Genomic DNA, 20,035 nt, shown 5'->3' on the forward strand with positions numbered 1-20,035 from the left:
AGCCCCTTTTGTTTTGAGGTGCATGAGATTTTAGCTGTATGTATGTTAGTCGAGTCATGCATTAAAATTGGTGCCAGAGAATGGGGTCTCTCTAAATTTAATTCTGTGGCCTCAGTTTCCGATGCTTGAAAGCACATTCTGACATCTGCCTTACCGGTGTTCTGGATGAAGCTATAATGATAGCAAAGAATAGCACTCTTGCTTCCAGCTGAAGTGCTTCCATTGTTCAAAACATTTTTGAGACTCACTGAATTCACTGAATAATACAGTGACTGCTCCGTAGCTAGCCTTAATGGGGAGCAATGGTTATGGCACCAGCCATGTTTTGGTTTCTGTTTTTATTTTCTTCATCCATTTCATGCAATGAGCACTATTTAAACAATCTCTAAAGAATCTTACACTTTAATATTCCATTTTTCTAATGATTTTAACTATTTGAACTGTGAAGGGGGAAATATAGGTATGTAATATATATGAGTATGTAGTATATGAGACCATATAACTGTTGTTTGCTTTCATGCCTTATAGCAAGATTCATTTCCTCTTCAGAGATCTAATGAGATCCACTAATTAAACCAGTTTCTAAAAATCATTTATAGTTCCATTTGCAAAATATTCATTTTAATAATAAATGAAGCATCTAATACAGCTAACATACTAAAAAGTTGATGAACATTTGAGGAAATGTCAATATTGACAGAGTGAAGTTTTTAAGATGCCTGCTTGTATTTTTCAATTATTCAGTGGGGTGCAACATCTGTTTTGATTGTATTTTTGCAGTTAGCTTTGGGTTGTGTGTTATGTTCCTTTGAAAAGAGAATGATTAAGTTATAGGGTAGAATATTATCTGCTGAAGTAATTCTCACTGCTACATGGAGTGAAGTGAAAGGAGCATTTTTTGAGGGAGCTACTCCTCCCTGCTCTTCTTGGGAAGTACTGGAGTATGTAGGGTGGGGGAGGAAAAACATGCATTTCTCATAGACTTTAACCTTGTATTTATTCATCCAATTGTTATAAAAAGTATTAAATCAACTTTTTCAATCCCTGGACCCACAATTTATCACTATGATGCCAAAATTTCTCATGTATAGTTTAAGATCATCTTTTTGTAGTCAGGACTCTCAGCACTGTCCGTTATTAAGTTTGTCTTATGTTATCCCCCATTAAGAAAAAAATCTTTGTCCAAAGAAGCAAAGAAAAATCCCTTCTTTTCATCTATAGGTGATTGCTAAACATTAAATACTGAATATTTTCCACTCAGAATGAAATTCTGTTTCCTGAGCTGACTTTTTCATTTGTACAGCACCATTATCTCAAGCAGGAAGTTGCAAGTTGCTAGGGTAGCCACACCTTTTGGTCTCCTTGCAAAAACCTGAAAAGTTACAGTTTATTATTTCCAAATGAAACCGATAAGAGTTTACGTGACTCAGAATCCCAAAGCAGTTGATGTGTTGGGTAGGGGTTGAAGGGTGCCCAAAGAGACAGGAATTTTAAGTGTGCTGCTGCAGACCTCCATCTACTGTAACATACCTCAAAACACTAAATACAGTTTGTCTCAAAAAAAAAAAAATGTTTATTAAAGTTAAAATTTCATCCACAATCAATATTTATTTAGGCCACATACACTGCAGAATACTGTAGACTTAAAAAGGTTCTTTGATTCTATATTAAGCCTTTTAAGCCAGGTGAAGGGAATCTGGCTTCCCTTCTGCAATGCACTGTATGCATTAAGAACATGCAGTCAAGACTAAAAGAAGCATTTATTTAGAATTTAAGGAGGTGCCTTATGGGAGGGATACCTCATGAAAACTAGATCACAAGCTTTCAAATCTGAATTCATAACTGAAAAATAGCTGAAGGGTACAGGGAATATTTCTCTGAGAAAGGTAGAATCATTATTTATGTTATTTTTGGTTGTAGTCCTGCTTCCAACCCTCATATCCATAATTCTAAAACCTTTACTTTATGCCCACATAAATCATTTTTTTCCTTATCTTTTTAATCCTTCTACTTAATTCCTAAGGTTATGTGGTAGTCCTGGAAAAATAATGAACTTCCATTTGATGTTTGGTGGTTTTTTTTTTTCTTTTTTCTCTTCCTTGTTCAGTGTATAGCTGCAGGTTTATTTATCATACACTGTTCAAACTTTTTCGTAAGACATAATTACTAAACACCTGTCACATAAGAGTTATGCAACTATATAACCTATATTAATTATCTTTCTATTTTTGATGCATTGGATTGTATGTGTAAGATTTAACAAGTGGTTTCTTAGTTTATCCATTACATTTTTTGATACTGTGCTTTTTGTTAAGTCAAATAGCCATTACTCCAACAGAAGAAAGTTGCATTGTCCCACAGTATCAGAAATGTAATAGACGAAATGGAATAATTAAATATGATTTATATACTAGATTGGATGTTAGGAAAGGATTCTTCACTGAGAAGGTAGTTGGGCGCTGGAACAGGCTGCCTAGGGAAGCGGTCACGGCACCGAGCCTGCTGGAGCTCAAGAAGCATTTGGACAGCACTGTCAAACACAGGGTCTGATTTTTGGGTGGTTGGTCCTATGTGGAGTCAGGAGTTAGACTCGGTGATCCTTGTGAGTCCCTTCCATCTCAGGATATTCTATGATTCTATGAAAAGAGAAAATTGAGTATTAATTCTTTGAACCTTTATATCTTCCTGTAGTTGCAGATGTTCAGTGCATACATTGGCACTTTTTTTCATTGTTTGATCAAATATACAGCTCCAATTTTTTTCCTTCTTAACTTGGGCTTCTCTGTTCTGTGAGATTTAAAATTTAAAAAACTGCTCTTCAATAGCTAGAAACAGTCCTTTATATCCCACACCAGTGCTCAGGCAATGCTAAGAAGTATCTTTTGGGGTCTATTTCTTCTGTCTTACTTACTCTTTTAGTGTTTTGTTTATGATTTTTTATGTTTACTATCTGAAAAAGGGGAGGAAATAAATTAAACCTGTGTATTTCAGGTGTTACTCTGGAATCAGATTCCTGCCTTGACCCAGGGATTCCTGTGAATGGCCATCGCCATGGTAACAACTTTAATATCCGCTCTACAGTAACTTTTAGCTGTGATCCGGGATATACCCTGAGTGATGAAGAACCACTCATATGTGAACGAAACCATCAGTGGAATCATGCATTACCCAGCTGTGACGGTAAGTGTCAAGTTCTTTGGGTGGCATCATTTAAGTCCAAAAAAGTTAATCTCTTATTTTCAAGATCTAATTAAGCCTATTATTATGACTACCTACCTTCAATCACACCAAAATCCGTATTTTTATAAAATGATTTTATTGTTAATAAAAGCTATACTTCACATCTCTGTATTAACTTTCAAATACTATAAATGAGAAGTGAAATTTACAGGTATATATTAATAGAAACATTACAAATCTGCAGTTTAGTAACTGCAGAAAAAGCAAGACATTGAGAAGTTGGAGAACAATAAAACTATATTTAGAGCTGTATTTTTTATGTGCTTCTAAATTTTCTAGTGTTAGTGGTAGATAGAAGTGGTAAAACCGGAAAATGGGTATGCATGTGCTCTTGTTATTGTAGGAAAGCAAGTTTCTCTTTATAGATGGGTAGAACTGGGTTTAACTTGGTTAGAAAAGTAGTAGAAATAGAGAATGTTTTGGGACATATGCAATATGAAGCTGTCTACATCTTTCTTTAAAAAAAATGCTGAACTATGCTAGCAAATATTTCTGTGCTCTTTTTATCATACCATACATTTACTGTGGTTTTATTCATTCATATTCTTCATGCTTATGTGCAGTAGTACATTTATGCAGGCAAAACCAGGCTAAAACATTTCTTCTACTTATTTTTAAACATATGTCTAAAATACATAAATTTAAAATAAATAAACGTTAACAAACTCCTTAGTCTGATAAGAAATGAAAAACCATAGCCATAATGCCAGCATTATAGCTGTGCGTACATGTATGTGTGTAGAACTTCTGAAGGTGTATTGCACAGTTTGTCATGTATATTTGCCATAGTTCATGACAAGGTTTATCCTTCTGTGTGGAGAAGAAGACTAAAAGCATCTTAATGCTTTACTGTTGTATTTTAAAATATTTAGTTAATTAAAATTTGAAAGAACATAAAAAGCTGGACAGCTACAGATGAAAGAAAAGCACAGCCATGCTGTATTTATGAGATCAGTGAGTAATTCAGCAATGCAAATCTTTATTTTACTTTAATTAATTTGCCATGCAAATTGGATCAGTCTAGTTTAGCAAAATGCTTATATGCATAAAATTTTTCTATCATAGTACTTGTGTCTTTCAAAATACTTATGAAGGGAAAATCTGAACCTGTGAGAGGAAAATACTTATTTTTTCCCTGAATGTCACAAAAGAAATCAAATAGCAAAAATGCTTTTCTATTCTTTGAAGAAAAATACATTTTGTTTCTTATACTTTTTGTTTGATGAAAACGGAATGAAATGAAGTATGTAGTCCAAGAAAGTTAACTGTAAGATATATGGTTTCTGAGTGAGTTCAACAAAACAAATCAAAACAGTACTTCTAAATACTGCTACAATAGGAATTTGTATATTCTGGAACATGGATTTACTTATTTTGGTATCCCGCCAACTAACAGAAGATGTTGTAGAGGAAAAATAAAATTCCGTTAAAAGACTACTTTAAGAATAAACAAATTGTTGTCAAACATGAATGTCATGGCTTCAGACAAATTAACTTCCTAGTTTAATACTTGACCCTATTTTTCTATTTTTAGAGTAGTTAAAGAAGTGAAGAGTGAACTTTTTTTTTTTTTTTTTTTTAATTAAAAACAGGACTTCCTGTATGACTTCTGTTTTGTTTTCCTTTTTTTTTTTTTTTCTTCTATTAAGCATTATGCGGCGGATACATTCATGGAAAGAGTGGAACTATTCTTTCTCCAGGTTTTCCTGATTTTTATCCAAACTCTTTAAACTGCACTTGGACTATTGAAGTGTCACATGGCAAGGGTAAGAATCTAATATGAATTGCATATTTATATGTAATCTCTGTGTTTTATAAATTCAAAAAAGCAAAATGTCATTTATGAATCCGCTCAAATCATTGTTTTCTGCCGTTCTTTTGAGGTTCACAAAATGAATGTCTTCAAATGTTGTAATCTTTTTGATTTGTGTTTATTTTGGAAAATAAATGCTCTTTTAGCAGTGACCTGGAGTAATGTGTTTTAGTTTCTCTTAGAAAATTGGACAGAAATTAGAAGAGCCAAAATATATGAAAATAATGTTGTTGCTTGTTAAATAAAACTAGAGTACTAAGTGAAAGTTTCCAGGGCCTTATTGATAGCTCTTCTCCAATATTAATCATGAAACAGCAGATTTGATCTGTGTATTAGTAACCGTAGATTTCAGACTCAAATCATGAAGCTTAAAAGCTTAAATTAATAAAAATTATATATCTTTATGTTGTATACACAGTGGAGTAACATTTGGGTGTGCTTAGCAGCTTATCCATTGGGGAAATGGATAGAAGAAGCAAGGGGAAAAATAGATGAATTAATTAAATAATTAGTAAAGCTTAGGAAGTACAGATGATGCTATATATCACTGAATCAAAATATAATGAAAATGTTCCTCTATCAGCCTTCTATGGCAAGAAAAGTCTTTGTTATGTGTGATGTTAGTCTGAGAGGTATATTGGAAGTTTCTACTATTCAAAATCTTCTTACAGACTGTTTTTTTTTATTTAATGCTTGCGTGGCATTTTCAAATTTGAAGTGTGTGAGAAGATTTTCTAAGAAGACTGTTGCTCCCCACAGTAAATAATCATATTTTAAAAGTTAACTGTAATGGAAAATTCAATTCATTTCTGGACTGGAAGTTGGCAATTGGAAAAGTAGTCACTTCTTGAGTAGTGACCTAGCTAATGTGAACCTGTATATATTGAAGACTGTACATAAAACTTGTGTCATCTTGGTCCTTGTGTATAGGCAGTTGCTAAAGTTCAGAGTAAAAAGCAAAATCGTATCCGAGGAAATGCAAAAAATAAAGCATGAATACAAAAATATAGCTGATTATTAAAGTAGGACTCCTAATTTAATAGTGAGTTGATGACAGAGATTAGAAATAAAAGAAATACAGAAGCTTACAGAGTAAACTCTGTACAATAAAATTTAGATTTTCAGAGTGCTGTATACAAATAACACTGAATCCTATGAATTATTTTACAGGAGTTGGTGATTTATGGTGAGCTAAACAAATACCCCCAGTGCACAAACTGATTGGTTGAGTCTATTTGCTTTCTGGAGTTTTTGTTCTCTGAATTTCAGGTTTTGATTCCATGTATGACCTTTCCTAAAAATCTTCTCATATCATTTAAGTTTTACTTTCTGTGTAAACTACATAACGGAAGAGAAAAATTTCCTGTTAAATCCTTTTCTTTTCTCCCTTTTTAATATGTTTAAAGGTGTACATTTGGTTTTTCATACCTTTCATCTTGAGAGCTCTCATGACTACTTGCTCATAACTGAAGATGGCAGCTTCACAGAACCAGTAGCCAGGTTAACTGGCTCAGTCTTACCCCCTACTATTAAAGCTGGCCTCTTTGGAAATTTTACTGCACAGCTTCGATTTATATCTGATTTTTCAATTTCTTATGAAGGCTTCAACATTACGTTTTCAGGTAAGATATTCCAACCTGCTAAGTGTCCAGAAATTGTTTCCAAGGTAATATTTTAACTTGCAGATAGCAAAAATGTTATGAAACACCAGTAAAGAAGTTGAAAGAAATATACCGTCTGTATCTTAGAAGGCTGGCTACGATTTATTAAGGTGGCTAACATTTAGAAGATGATGATGATGAGATGCTTTTAAGGAATTTTCCCTGTTTCCAGAGAACCAGTGAAAAAGAGGTTTGGAGGAAAATGGAGGAAAAAAAATACACAAAGAAGACTAAAAGAAACTTCAGACAAAAGAATCTAACAAGCTGTTTCACTAAAAGAAGGACAGAAACTGTAAATAAAGAGCAGCATGCTAACTCGGAGTCACAGTGGAATTTAAATAAATTAATTTTGGAATGGAAAAAAAGACATTTATATAAATAAGTTAATGAAGGTGTATTAGGTGTTGATAAATGCAGTTCTGATAATTTTTAAAAACTCTTTAAGAGAATTGATAAAGATTGCTAATGCTTATTTACAGTCTTTTAAAATTAGACTACATATAAAATATATTTCTCAAGAATTTTCTTTGCCTATCTCTGTTACTAGAGTGTGGAATATTTACAGATGCATGTACGAATGAATCAGCCACTAGTTAAGATGCTTGTGCTCATGGATATTCTGTGGGAGAAACACATAAGGAACTAATATATCTGACTCTCGTACATCATTGTTCAAGAACTGAAAAACAATAAACATGTTTTATCTGAAGTCTGGCAGTGTTGCACTAGACCTATAGATGCACTGTTTGCAAATACTGTAGTTCAGCTTATTTAAAAAAAAATGATTAGAGCGATAGTGTTGTATTTTCTCATACGAATTGATGAATATTTTTTCTGGATACTTTAAACTAACCAAATTAGAAGTCAACAGTTCAATAAGTTTGAATGCAAATGCATTTTTTTTTCTCTTATATTTTATTTATAAATAACTCAAAATGGTAGATGGCCATTTGTAGAAAAATACACAAAATATTATTATGGATGTAAAAGGGAAAATTGTAGAGTAATAAAATAGATGTATCAGAAGTTTTCAAACATCGGCAAAGTTTCATGCCCTATCTGCAACAAGTACACACATAGATAGCCATCATAAGTCATCATTTATATTAAATAAGTATTTTCAGAAATATTATCAATCACATTAATTTTATGGCACAAGTGAATAAGTCTTTTCTTGTTTTCAAATGACCAGAATGTATTTTGCCATAGTAAGCAGTGTTTAGTGAAAGACCTTAATCTATTTTGAATATCACCTAATACAGAAATTTGCCCCACTAAGCACTGAATTGATTGCAGATAAATCTATACAAGAGATAGAAAAGAAATTTTTAATCCTTCCATGAAAATTTTTGATTTTATTTTTTATTTAGTTGTAATACATATGAACTGTTTTGTTTTGCTCTACCTTTTGAAAGCAACTTTTGACAGCAGAGTGACTAAACTGCTAAGTTTATTCTACAAATATTATCTTGGCTTCATTTTGAAAGAAAAAATCAAAAGTAGCAATGACAACCTTTACAAGTTGCATGCATAAAAAAATAAACTTTTAGTTAAAAACACAAATAGATTTTTTTATTCATCCTGTAACACATGAGACACATGAACTGGTATGCATGGAAATTGCATTCTGATTTTGATGACCATCAGTGAAAAGAACTTGACTAATATATCTTCCATGTAACTGTGCATTCCTTGTTAAGTATATCTTAGTGATGTTTGTTTATCATAGAATTATAAAAACAATTCTTATCAGAAGGGACTTCAGTAGGTCATTGAAACCAACCTGCTGTTCAAAGCTGGATTAGGTATGAGATCAAACCAGGTTGCTAATGTTTTTGTGAAGGAGGATCTTGAAAACCTGCCACTGCACTACTTCTCTCGAAAACGTGTTTTTACTTGCATCCAGCTGGAAACAGTTTTATTAAGTATTTCAACTTATGCTTATCGTCTGTCATCTTCCCACCACCTGGGGAAAGTGAATAGCACTTAAATGCTATTCATTCCATGCTGCAAAGCAATTTTTTTAACATATTTTAATCTAATGTATATAATAAATATGTAGCAATAATTTAATAATGTTATAAATAGCAATAAATAATAAAAATAGTAATAAATAGCAATGAATAATAGCAATAAATAATAAAATAATATTATGTTAATATTATTATTATACCAACAACAATAATAAATCAAAAATAATTATTTAATTATTCCTATGATTATAGAGACAACAATATATACAGGAGAAAGTGCAGAGTAGTTCCATATCCAGCATAAAGGGATAGAGAAAGACACAGTATTTTTTTATTATTATTATTATTTTTATAATTCCCAGTTTCTTGTAAACGTAAAATAAACTGAAAGTTGTATTATGATATTAGTCTAAGTATATCATCCCCTCTGAGAGTTACAAGAATTCCAGGACATGTATTGTTCTGTATACATGTACTGTCAGTTAAACAGATTATTTAAGTAACGGTGAAAAAAAAAATTACACACTTTAGGAAGCATTTGAGGACTTCAGTTTTACTACTTCTTACTTCTTTTTGTTCCTATAGATTTGCAAATTCTGTGAATTTATTCCTGGTTCATAGTTACAAAAGAGAAAATAAATCCAGACACTTTGAAACTTAATATATATATATATATATTTAATTTCAGTTAGGTGACATCTGTATGATTTCTAAAAGGCATGCGAATAGTTTGTTATTTAAATAGTATAGTTTTACTAGAAAAACAGAACTGCATTTTTTGAAAATGTGGTCATATGTCTTTTTATTCACCTGACATTTCATTTGATTTTTTGTTAGATTTTCTTCATACATAATGAATTTTTAAACTGTAAATCTCACTTCTAAAGCTGTTTGGGAGTTCAGATCAAATGAACCAAGAATAATATACAGAGGATGTAATTAAAGAAAATTATAGTAAACCACTTAGAGTACAAGCTGATTACAGACCTTCAAAATTAGGAAAATAAATGTAGTGTAGGTGGGACACAATAGATACATAATTACTGTATATATAGCCATAATAAAAATATAGAAATGGTGCTATTTTAAATAGAGAAAATGGCTCTGAAATACTTGTTTTTCAAGTGATGCATACTGACAAAATGCAACTCATTTGACAAGGTTTTTTTTCTTCCCCATGTGAACAACTTGTCCTATATATATGTTTTATTGTCTGCAGAATATGATCTGGAACCATGTGATGATCCTGGTGTTCCTGCCTTCAGCAGGCGAATTGGCTTTCAGTTTGGTGTTGGAGATTCCTTGATCTTTTCTTGTTTCCCTGGATATCGCTTGGAAGGTGCTAATAAACTTACCTGCCTGGGTGGTGGTCGGCGTGTATGGAGTGCACCTCTGCCAAGGTGTGTGGGTAGGTGGTCACATGCTTTCATTTCATTCATCAAATCGTTATTAGCACATGGCATGTTTCAGAATATTGGGTAGAGAACAAAGTACTTGGGTTGAAAGGATTGATCCCCAAGCTGTAGAAACTTTACTCAGTGCAAGATATAAGTACTCCATGTCTTTTTTTACTTAGAGAACAAAAAGAAGAGGAATAGTAAGAATCATGGTAGAAAGTAATATCAGAATGTCTTGTGAGATAAAATGTAAATGTAATAATTGAACTGTATGTGCCCTTATTAAGATATAAATTTCATACTTTGTCTTTCAGGGTACAGAAACAATGTTTAGAGCTCTTAGGTGAAAACAGCCTTAATAACAGTACCCCAGATGATTTTAAGGGTGTTTATTATTGTAACTCTGAACATTTATTTTTTTTTTTTTACAGTTTATAAGCTATACACTGTATTGCAGTATCTAAAGTGTAATTTTTAAATGAATGTACTGTTGTTAAAAATCATAACTATATGCTCAAAGTGGGTAAATAGGTCTTTTTTGTGAGCAGTGTTGGGACTGGATTTTATAAAATTTGTACTGTTGCTGTAGTTGATTGATGAGATAGTTTTATCACCAGTATATGAAGTGAGTCTGATAGCTACTATTGACATAAGACTTCTGAAATGTCATGTAATTCCACACACCTACCTGTAAATGGATTGCAATAAGAAGGCTATTTAAATACAATTTTCTTTCATTAAGGGAGACACTCAACTTTGGCATGATTTTTTTGCTTCTTATAAAAGCACATACATCTATATCTGAAAAAAAGTTGTAGGTCCTACATTGTAAATACTCATAGAATACATATATATAGTTTTTTATGGCAAAAAGGAAAGTATTTGTAATTATGTTTTAATGACCTGGGCTTATTTAACCAATTAGAGAGAAGCCAACATTGTATGGTGTTTACCATTAAATATGTATATATACATATACAAATATATAGATAATTTAAGTCTTAGGCTATTTTCAGCTAGCTTCTTAATGCTGTTTGACTGTGAATGTTGGCTAACCAAGTACACATCATCATATATCAACTTAATATGTGCAAATTTCACTATAAGAATATTCACATACTCACCTTGAATGTAGCATTTTAGTTTTCCTAATTTTTAAGAGCGCTCTGCTGTTCTATAGCTGTCCATGCATGCAAATAGAAAATTCGCTGCTTACTTCTGGGTTCTTAAACAAAAGATGACTGTTAATTGTGCAATATTACAATTCTTAATAGTTAAGCTTAATCAAGATATCATTAGGATATACCCATATGCAATTAAAACTGAATATAAAAACTCTTTCTACTGCATGTTGTTTTACTGTTATGGTTGCTTGTTAATGATGTTATTTGAAGTAGCTGATTCTGATGCAGTCAATAATGTATGAATGAAAGTATTAACATAAAAGATTATTTCTAAACAAATCACTGTTTTGAAGAGTGACAGAAAAAAGGTAGGTCTTTAAGAAAGAAAAAAAAATTCTACATGATAACAATATCTGTTATTCCTTTCTACAGAATGAGCCAGTTTAAAAATATGATTCTTTGATTCTTTATAAACAAAAATATACAATGAGAAAAGTATTTGTATGTGTAAACAATGGCAATCTCGATCTCAAAAAAAAAAAAAATCAATCCAAACCAACCCACCAAACAAACAAAAATCCACAATACTAGATGACTGGGTATTGTGACCAAATAGGAGACACAAAGAGATACCAGACAGGAAGCTGCAAACTTATTTTCTAACTCCCCAGAGGATAAGTATATGTCTGTCAGCAGCTATCGTATACCAAAAAGTTAGCTGGTTCTGGTACTATGGGTTGAATACGGATTATTAGCCTGCAGGTATTTTTTAGTTGGTGGGATTCAGATTCCAAACATTTGAATTTCACTATTTTCAATGTAGTTTTGGACTTGGTAACTTAAGTCAATAAAGTCAAGATAGAAAGCCTAGATTTTGGTGTCCATTTTCCAGTCAGAAGAATCAGTCTCCAGACATCCTTTAGATGCCTAAATAAAGGAAATTACTTCCATTGGAAATTAAACTTCCACAAGTCTGATGGTCTATTTTCATTTTAAGTAAGCTTTCATTTTTTCCAATATATTTTCCTCTATTTTTAAGTAATATTATACATTTGTAAAGTTATTTGCGTCTGTTCCCAAATTCATTAGTTATCATTTTTATATCCAAGGTTAGAGATATTTGTTTCAATAAGAGAAAATTTAGTGAGTACACTGAAATGAATATGGCTTAGTTTATATTACTGGAAGAAAGGAATAACTATGATGAAGTTCCATATACTTAGAATTATGCTACAATAATAAGATTGTTGTTGTTGAAGGCTTTATTCAAAATTACCATCTTGTAAACTTAACTTTGTAAAATGGAAATTTTTGTTTTATATTATTCATTTTCATGTCTGAATGTGTGCTCAATTTATTGTTCAATTTTATTCATGTGTCATTTGAATATATATATTTTAAATATATATTTTGAACCATTTGAACCAAATATATATTTTTTTATGGAACATTTAAGTATCATGCTCAACCACACAAGAGGCTCAGAAAGTTATAATTTTCAATATGCAAATTAAATATGAAATTGTTTTTCCAGTTACATGTCTTCTCAATACTTGTTATGAGACATAAATTTAATTTTCTTTGAATAGAAGTAAAAGTGCGTGTCTGCAGTACACTAACTAGCAGGAAAATCTGTATTATTTCCTGTAAAATTTCATATCTTATTTGATGTATGGAATCTTTTGGAAGTTATAGTTCTTGGGAAGTTCAGGTTATTCACTTTTTTTTGTTGTTGCTTTTCTTTTTCTGGTGGGCTCCTCTGCATTCCTCTCAAAAACGTTTGTTTTAGTTCAGATTAAAAATAATAATAATAATAGACTATTAGTAGTATTTAAGTGTACTGATCTGCAGGAATACTGTTATTTTGTGATGAAGAAAATACATGTTATATTATTGTCTTATATTTTATTTTTATTAATGTTTTTATATTTTAGAAAAACTTTCCTCCACATTGTACAGTAATACTAAGAGATTCGTACCTGATATTTTGAAAATGCTCATGGAATTATTCCACATAATGTAGATTACATATTGCAAAGTTGCAAAGGTTACCAAGTGTCAATTTAAATTAATGATGCATCAGCCATTGAATTACCCATGAACCTACAGGTCTAATTTAACCATTTACATTGTCAGACAAAAATATGCATACATCTTCTCCCAAGCATAATTTAGATACATATCCAATCACAAGAATAAATGATGAGTCTGTAATTCATATAGAAAGGAAATTTATTTTCTGAGAGCTCAACATTTCCTTTTTGTTCTAGTTGTGCTCGGTTTTGAATCCATTTATAGATTAGTTACAGGACACGTCATTAAATCCATGTACAAGACCCTAATTTCTAATTGATCAAGAAACCTTTTTATAAACTATGCATAGATGTTTGGCACTTATCTAAAACAGTATTCTGTATAACTCTTTTATCTCTATGAAGAAAATTCCGTTTCTAAGAGTGTATCAGACCAGAGAGATAAAACATATTTGAGAGTCAAGGGCCACGTCCAAATCACCTGAATTCTGAGGGCATTTCAGAAACCTGAAAGAAGGGTTTGGACTCCTTGGAAAGTGTGCAAGAGTATGTGTAAACACTTGTTCTCAAAGCAGGTGTGTCAACATCTTGAGACTTGCATATTATCTTAGTGTAGTACTACTCTGTCTTCCCACTGAAAGAGCAAGCAGAGCCAGCGGCTACCCCTATGGTGCCAGGAGCAAGGACGCAGTATTCATCAAGCCTCTCTTGTTGCCAGTGTGGGCCAGAAAATAATTAGAGTGAAGATTATAACAATAATCTCTTCTACTGTAAACAAAAAATAGCCCATATCATGGGAGTGCTCTCAAGTACCTCTCTGTTCTTCCCCAGAACCAAGTCTGCCAAGGAGTGATGCAGGCTTTGATAACAGATGGTGTGTTTGCTTGGTACACCTATTATGAAGCTCATTGATTTGGAGGGAAAATATACCTGAAGGTATTTCTGATACTCCATTTAGGTCTTGGTCTGTTTACATTCTTAACACCAGTTAGTGAGGTTGCAGCCCTCCAAGTCAAGTAAGGGAGTCATCCAGTGAGAAAAATATTTTCTAAAAATAATTCTTCAGCCACCCTTATGATCAATCAAAAGAGTAGTTAAAGCTATAAATGTAGGAAACCAGAGTATTAAAAGAGATCTTTCAGGAAGGAATGATGCAACTAAGAAAAATACAAGGAAAGATGCTCTGCCAAGCAGCTTAGTGGAACTGAGGTGGAAAGACGCAGTCAGTGCCCTTCAGTTCAAGCTACTTTCATATTTTTCTCAGCACCAAGAATGTTTACAAAGGTCTTATTTCTTGTTGCTATGACACCTAAAACATTAGGAATGAAGATATCCTCTTCTCTTGATGAGTAGTTCACACAAAGACAACTTCCTTCTCAAAAGGGGGAAAAGAAAATACTTGCCCTGATATCTGCTGGCTTTACAGCGTACATTCAGAAATTAAATCTAGTCTTAACTCAGTGGCACAAAGTTGCAAGTACATAGTTCAATAGTCTCTAGGGTATTTCTTCCTCATTATCATTTCTACACTGTCCAAACTCATCTACATGATATATACACACCAGCCTTTATATATCAACAAAGTTTTTTTAGGTCTTTTTAGGACATATGGTAATATTTACTTTAATGACTCTTTTAATCAGATTCAGGATGAAAGGCCTTCAAATTTAATTGCATTTAATTTATAGACTAAACATTTACCCAAACAAATACTAATTTCTGTCGCAGAATGTGTACTCAGATTCATCTGCTGGTAAAAAAAAAAAGATAAAAAAAAATAAACAACAATAAACCATCAGAGCTTCAAAAGCTATTGACTTTCACCCTTCTATATCCAAGTAAGTAATTTCAAATCTTTCCTCCAGGGTTCATCTCTAATATATTCTGAAATTTTCATGGTCAGAGAACCATTTGTGCTTTCTCTTCATTTCTTCTCCTTTAAAGAGTCATTTTTCAGGTCAGGCAAAAGCAGAGCTTGGGAGATCTGGTTAGCCTAACATCATGACCCTGTCATTTTTAGTCAAAGACTTTGAGTCCCATAGGGACAGCAATATCATAATTTTCACTGGACTTCCTTTCCATGCTGTGCAGGACCCTGATCTTCAAAGGTTTTTATCTGAGTGACTGGAAATTGGTTGGTTCTCAGAATAAGGCAAAATCCCTTCTTCAGTAAGGAACCTGCTTGTACACAGCAAAAAGGACACTGCCAGGTCTATCTACAAAATTATATAGAAGTTCATAAATAGGTGTCCTTGTACATCTTATTTCCCAATGTCAACCCTTTCTCTCTTATCCTTGTTTACATTCTGAACTTTCAGTTAGAATGACTTTAGTGTTTATCTCTGCCATGTACTTCAAGTGGTTATACAGCATTATTCTAGCTCGTAATAATCAGTTTTGAAAACTAGCTAGGATTTCCATCTTGGTCATCACCCTATTTCTGTGTCCTCCAGTAGGACCTCTCCCGTCTGGCTTGAAAGCAGTTTGTGCCTACAGCCACCTACTTAAACTATAATTACTGATGAAAAGAGCCTTGCTGTTTATAATTAAAAAGTGTGGAGGAGGTTCATGGCCTTAGGGTTGACTCCCTTGTTACTGCTTAAAGAACAGACATGATAATTACCCAAGGTGGTGTCCAATTTCCTCATCTCAGAAGATTAAAATTCTTCTTTTTTTTTTTTCCTCTTAGAGCTGTTGTTGTGGGTTAACCCCAGTAGGCAGATAAGCCCCCCATAGCTGCTTACAAAATTCCCACCAGTGGGATGAGGGAGAGAATCAGAAGAGTAGAAGTGAGAAAATGTATGGGTCGAGACAAAGAGAGTTTAATACATAAAGCAAAAGTTGCATGTGCAAGCAAAGTAAGATGAGGAATTCATTCACTATTTCCTATTGGCAGGCAGATGTTTAGCAATTCTGAGGAAAGCAGGGCTTCATCACACTTAATAGTTACTTGGGAATTAACTCCAAACTCCAAGGTCCCCCTTCCTCCTTCTTTCTTGTTACCCCCAGCTTTTATTGCTGAGCACATCATATGGTATGTGATATCCCCTTGGTCATCTGGGGGCAGCTGTCCTGGCTGTGTCCCCTCCCAGCTTCTTGTGAACCCACAGCCCACTTGCAGATGGGGCATCATGGGAAGCAGAGGCCTTGACTCTGTGTAAGCACTGCTCAGCAATAGTTAAAGCATCGGTGTTTTATCAACACTTCTTTTCTTAAATCTAAAACACAGCATTATATGAGTCTCTACAAAGAAAATCAACTATATCCCAGCCTAAACCAGTACCTTTGTGGAACACTTTCTCCTGAGGAAACAACTCTCCATACTTTAGGTATCTGCTGAATCCTCTGAGTTTACATTGTCATGATGTGGCTTTTCAGGAGGACCCCTTCCTTTCCACCCCTCAAACTAACAGTAGAAAGACTGGGATTGCCAATCTCCTCACAGAAATTTTCACATTCTGCATTTTTTTTTTTTTTTTAAAAAAAAAGAAAGGTAGTGGAGTCATCCATAAAGAAATACCATTTCTTGTAAGAACTTACTCAAAAGCACTCAAGTAAAAATGACAATTTCTCTGTCAAATGTACTAGTAGTTGATATCTGCAGATGATACACTTCAATCACTTTTTTGCACAAGAGTACTAACTATTTCCCGGATTTCTACATAGAGTCATTACATTTGGAAGAGCTATCCTGTGATTTTTACTTATCTAGTGACTGAAAAGACTCCAGGTATCCTACAGCAATGACTTTCTGCAGTTATCCACAGTATAAAGGACACAGACAGTCTTTTGAAGGAAAAAGACTGTCTGGCTACCTTTATGTAACTGTTCTTTCGGATACGTTGTCTAAAAGTGTATTCATAGTGTCCTCTTTCACTCCTTTCCTCAAAGTTTAGTGTAGCTGAGAGGAATGTGAGATTGAGGGAAATGGAGAGAAACACTCTACTTCTGTGTAATTTTGTGTGATGCGCAGAATTAATAGAATAAGGAGTACATTCCCATAGATACTGTCAAGGTGAAAATACTCTCCTAGCAATCCTGGCACAGGACTACTAGGAAAATACATGTGCACTTTGTCTTGAAGAAGAAATATCACTGAAGTAACCCATATCTAGGTTTGGTAGTATTGACCAAAAGGTGGTTTTGTACTACTTTGAAACAGCTGGGTCACCTATAAGTTTGTTGATATTGCCACCTGGCACATTGCTGTAATAGCTATGTGTTTTATGTTTAATTTTCCAAATTTATTTCTGAATTTAATTATCATATAAAATTACATTTGTGTTTGCTGGTATCCCTTTATGTGGGTAAAAAACAAGCTACTGGAGTACAGACAAGCTTCCCTGATTATCTTTTGTGTAGTTGAGATTTAGGAAGAGAAAACAATCTTCCTTTCCTCCTTTGTTGACATCTCATCTTGTATTATTTGTTGTTTTGTTGTTATGATTGCTTAAATTATTATTCCATTGTTTTCTAGAAATAAATATATATTTTTCAAAAACATTCATTTGATAACCAATTGTGGTTATGAATGGTTATTGACACTACTTCACATATATATTTTATTCCCATTTTATCACTTGCTTTTGCATAGTTGAAAATGTATATATACATTTATATTTATTCTGGGGCTGTATGAAGACAATTGCACGATGGTGTGGATACATATTCTTCGCAATTATTCTTCCTGCAATGGTTCTTTTTTTTCCTCTACCTATAATTATACAATTCTGTTACAGTTTCATTTCACAGTTGACTACTTTTTCTTGAGGCCATACCCAGCTTTTAGTGAGTTAGTCCCCCTAGAGTACAGAGCCAAGAGTAATGCTCCTAGGCAGTTACGCACTTCTGCTTATCTCCAAAAATATGCCAACCTCAGGAGCTTGGTGAATACTGGGGTCCAGAAATGAGGTGGAATGTCTCCTAAATCTGTTGATTCTGAGGCTAAAGTCTGCCTAGAGGAGACCATAGCAATCACGTTTTTGACTGCTGTCTTCTTGTCTTCAATAAATTTTTAAACAGGAACCACAGAAGTTGTCTGGGAAATATGTTACCAAGACAGATTTCCTACATCTCATCTAGAAAACCAGGACTCTGCTTTTAATCATACTTTTCTTACTTTTCAGTTTGCTTTAAGTCAAATTAGTCAGGAGCTTTCTAACATTCTGTATTGTAAAGTTGTTCTATTGTTAAAAAAGGAATTGGAAGACTCAGAAAACATTTCTATAAGTGATTTCATTTTTTAGTTGAATATAGTAATTCAATGAACCAGTAACACTAGAAGTAGATCTAGAATCCAGAAAATACTCTGTTATCTCTCCCCCATAACTCCCCCCCCCCCAGAAAATACATTCTTCCAGCTCAGTGCCATTGTCCATAGATTTCACTGTCATGCTGCAGTGCAGAATTCTTTTCCTGAATCTCATGAATTTCATATTTTCTTCTGCACACCAGCAAAGCTTTGTCAGCACTGAGAGAAAGTTAGATGATGCTCTGCTTCTTTTTTTGAATATCAGTGGCAAGTATCTTCTCAGACTTGGCAGGGGGATAGGATATAAGCCATAGCAGAAATGTGACATTAAACAAGAGATACCCAGTGAGTATACACATTTCCAGAGATAGGTGGCTGGTGAGTAGTTTTGAATCCATGCATCTGATGTACACCTAAATCATCTCCTAAATACTTTTTGAAATGTGACTGTTATTTACAGTGATCCTCTGACAGGTAAGGAATGAGCCTTTGAGTTTTGGTATTCTCTTATAGTGTGTCATGAAATTCTGAAAGAGGTGAGACATTTCATTCTTTCCTTCATACTCTCCAAAGATCTCCTATTCACTAATTATTGAAGGCAATGGGTAGAAAAATGGCTGAAGAGACCTTTACAGTGGCAGATACAGTGCCTGAGTGTAGGAACTTCCTCTTTTTACAGAAGACATCTCAGAAATTTCTAGTTCACCCTGCTTGATTTGTTTTGAGAAATATAATGCAATAAATGTATGTTTATGAGATCACAGAAGATAGAGGTTTACTATAAATCAAGTTTAGGTAAAAAAAATAATAAATTCAGTTTGTTCCAGGTTGTCTGCAACATTAATTGCAAAATTGAACCAGTAGCAAAATTTTAAGATTTTTTTAACCTGCTTAATACCTTCAGTGATGTGAATGGCCTTTACCTAGCCTCCCTACTCAGCATAGTGGCTGAAAAGCTACCCTTATTATCAGAGATGGTTGTTTTCTGCTGCTCATAAAGACGACAAATAAAGAAGACAAATAACAACACATTGGTCACCTCTTCTAGAATTTAGGCATTAGGTCATCACATGATAATGGGTAGGAAAATTTGACTTAGTCCTTCAACTCCCCTTTCCTAGATTGTCTTAAGGTTAATTTCCATTGCTTGATTTGCATGCTGCTTCTGTCTACTTGCCTGTTTTTTTCTGTTTACTGTCTCCCTAGGAAACGGTGATTAAAATTTACGTAGGATTTACCATGAAAATATTATCTGTACAGTGGTTTGTTCAATTGAAAGTAGCCCTTCATGGTAGGCACTGCATAGATTTTAAGCATAACATTAATAAAATAAGCTCGGCTTTAAGAGGTTATGTTTCTTTTCTTTTTTCTTTTCGGTTGTTATTCTCTCCTCTCCCTTTTTAACTTGCATTGCTTCCCTGTCCCCCATTAACCATTTCAACTGTATAGAGTATTTCTAAAACAAGCTGTGACAAACTTCAACAATTAAGCTGAAAACAACAGCTACTAAATATTTCCATTTTATACTTAAGTGGTGTTGCTC

The 20,035-nt window shown here is 33.4% G+C and overlaps 1 protein-coding gene across 7 annotated transcripts in view; it reads left to right on the plus strand.

Annotated features, from left to right (window-relative positions):
* Nucleotides 1-20,035, plus strand: part of CSMD1 (CUB and Sushi multiple domains 1) — a 1,150,295-nt gene that overhangs the window by 874,339 nt on the left and 255,921 nt on the right. For all 7 annotated transcript variants that reach the window (XM_048078081.2, XM_048078083.2, XM_048078082.2 and 4 more), the window contains 4 exons: nt 2,992-3,180; nt 4,890-5,006; nt 6,460-6,675; nt 9,907-10,095. In XM_048078081.2, the coding sequence (XP_047934038.1) occupies nt 2,992-3,180; nt 4,890-5,006; nt 6,460-6,675; nt 9,907-10,095 (711 nt within the window). The remainder of the gene's footprint in view (nt 1-2,991; nt 3,181-4,889; nt 5,007-6,459; nt 6,676-9,906; nt 10,096-20,035) is intronic.

This window comes from Anser cygnoides, chromosome 3 (assembly GCF_040182565.1).
Source record: "Anser cygnoides isolate HZ-2024a breed goose chromosome 3, Taihu_goose_T2T_genome, whole genome shotgun sequence".
Classification (NCBI taxonomy): Eukaryota; Metazoa; Chordata; class Aves; order Anseriformes; family Anatidae; genus Anser; species Anser cygnoides.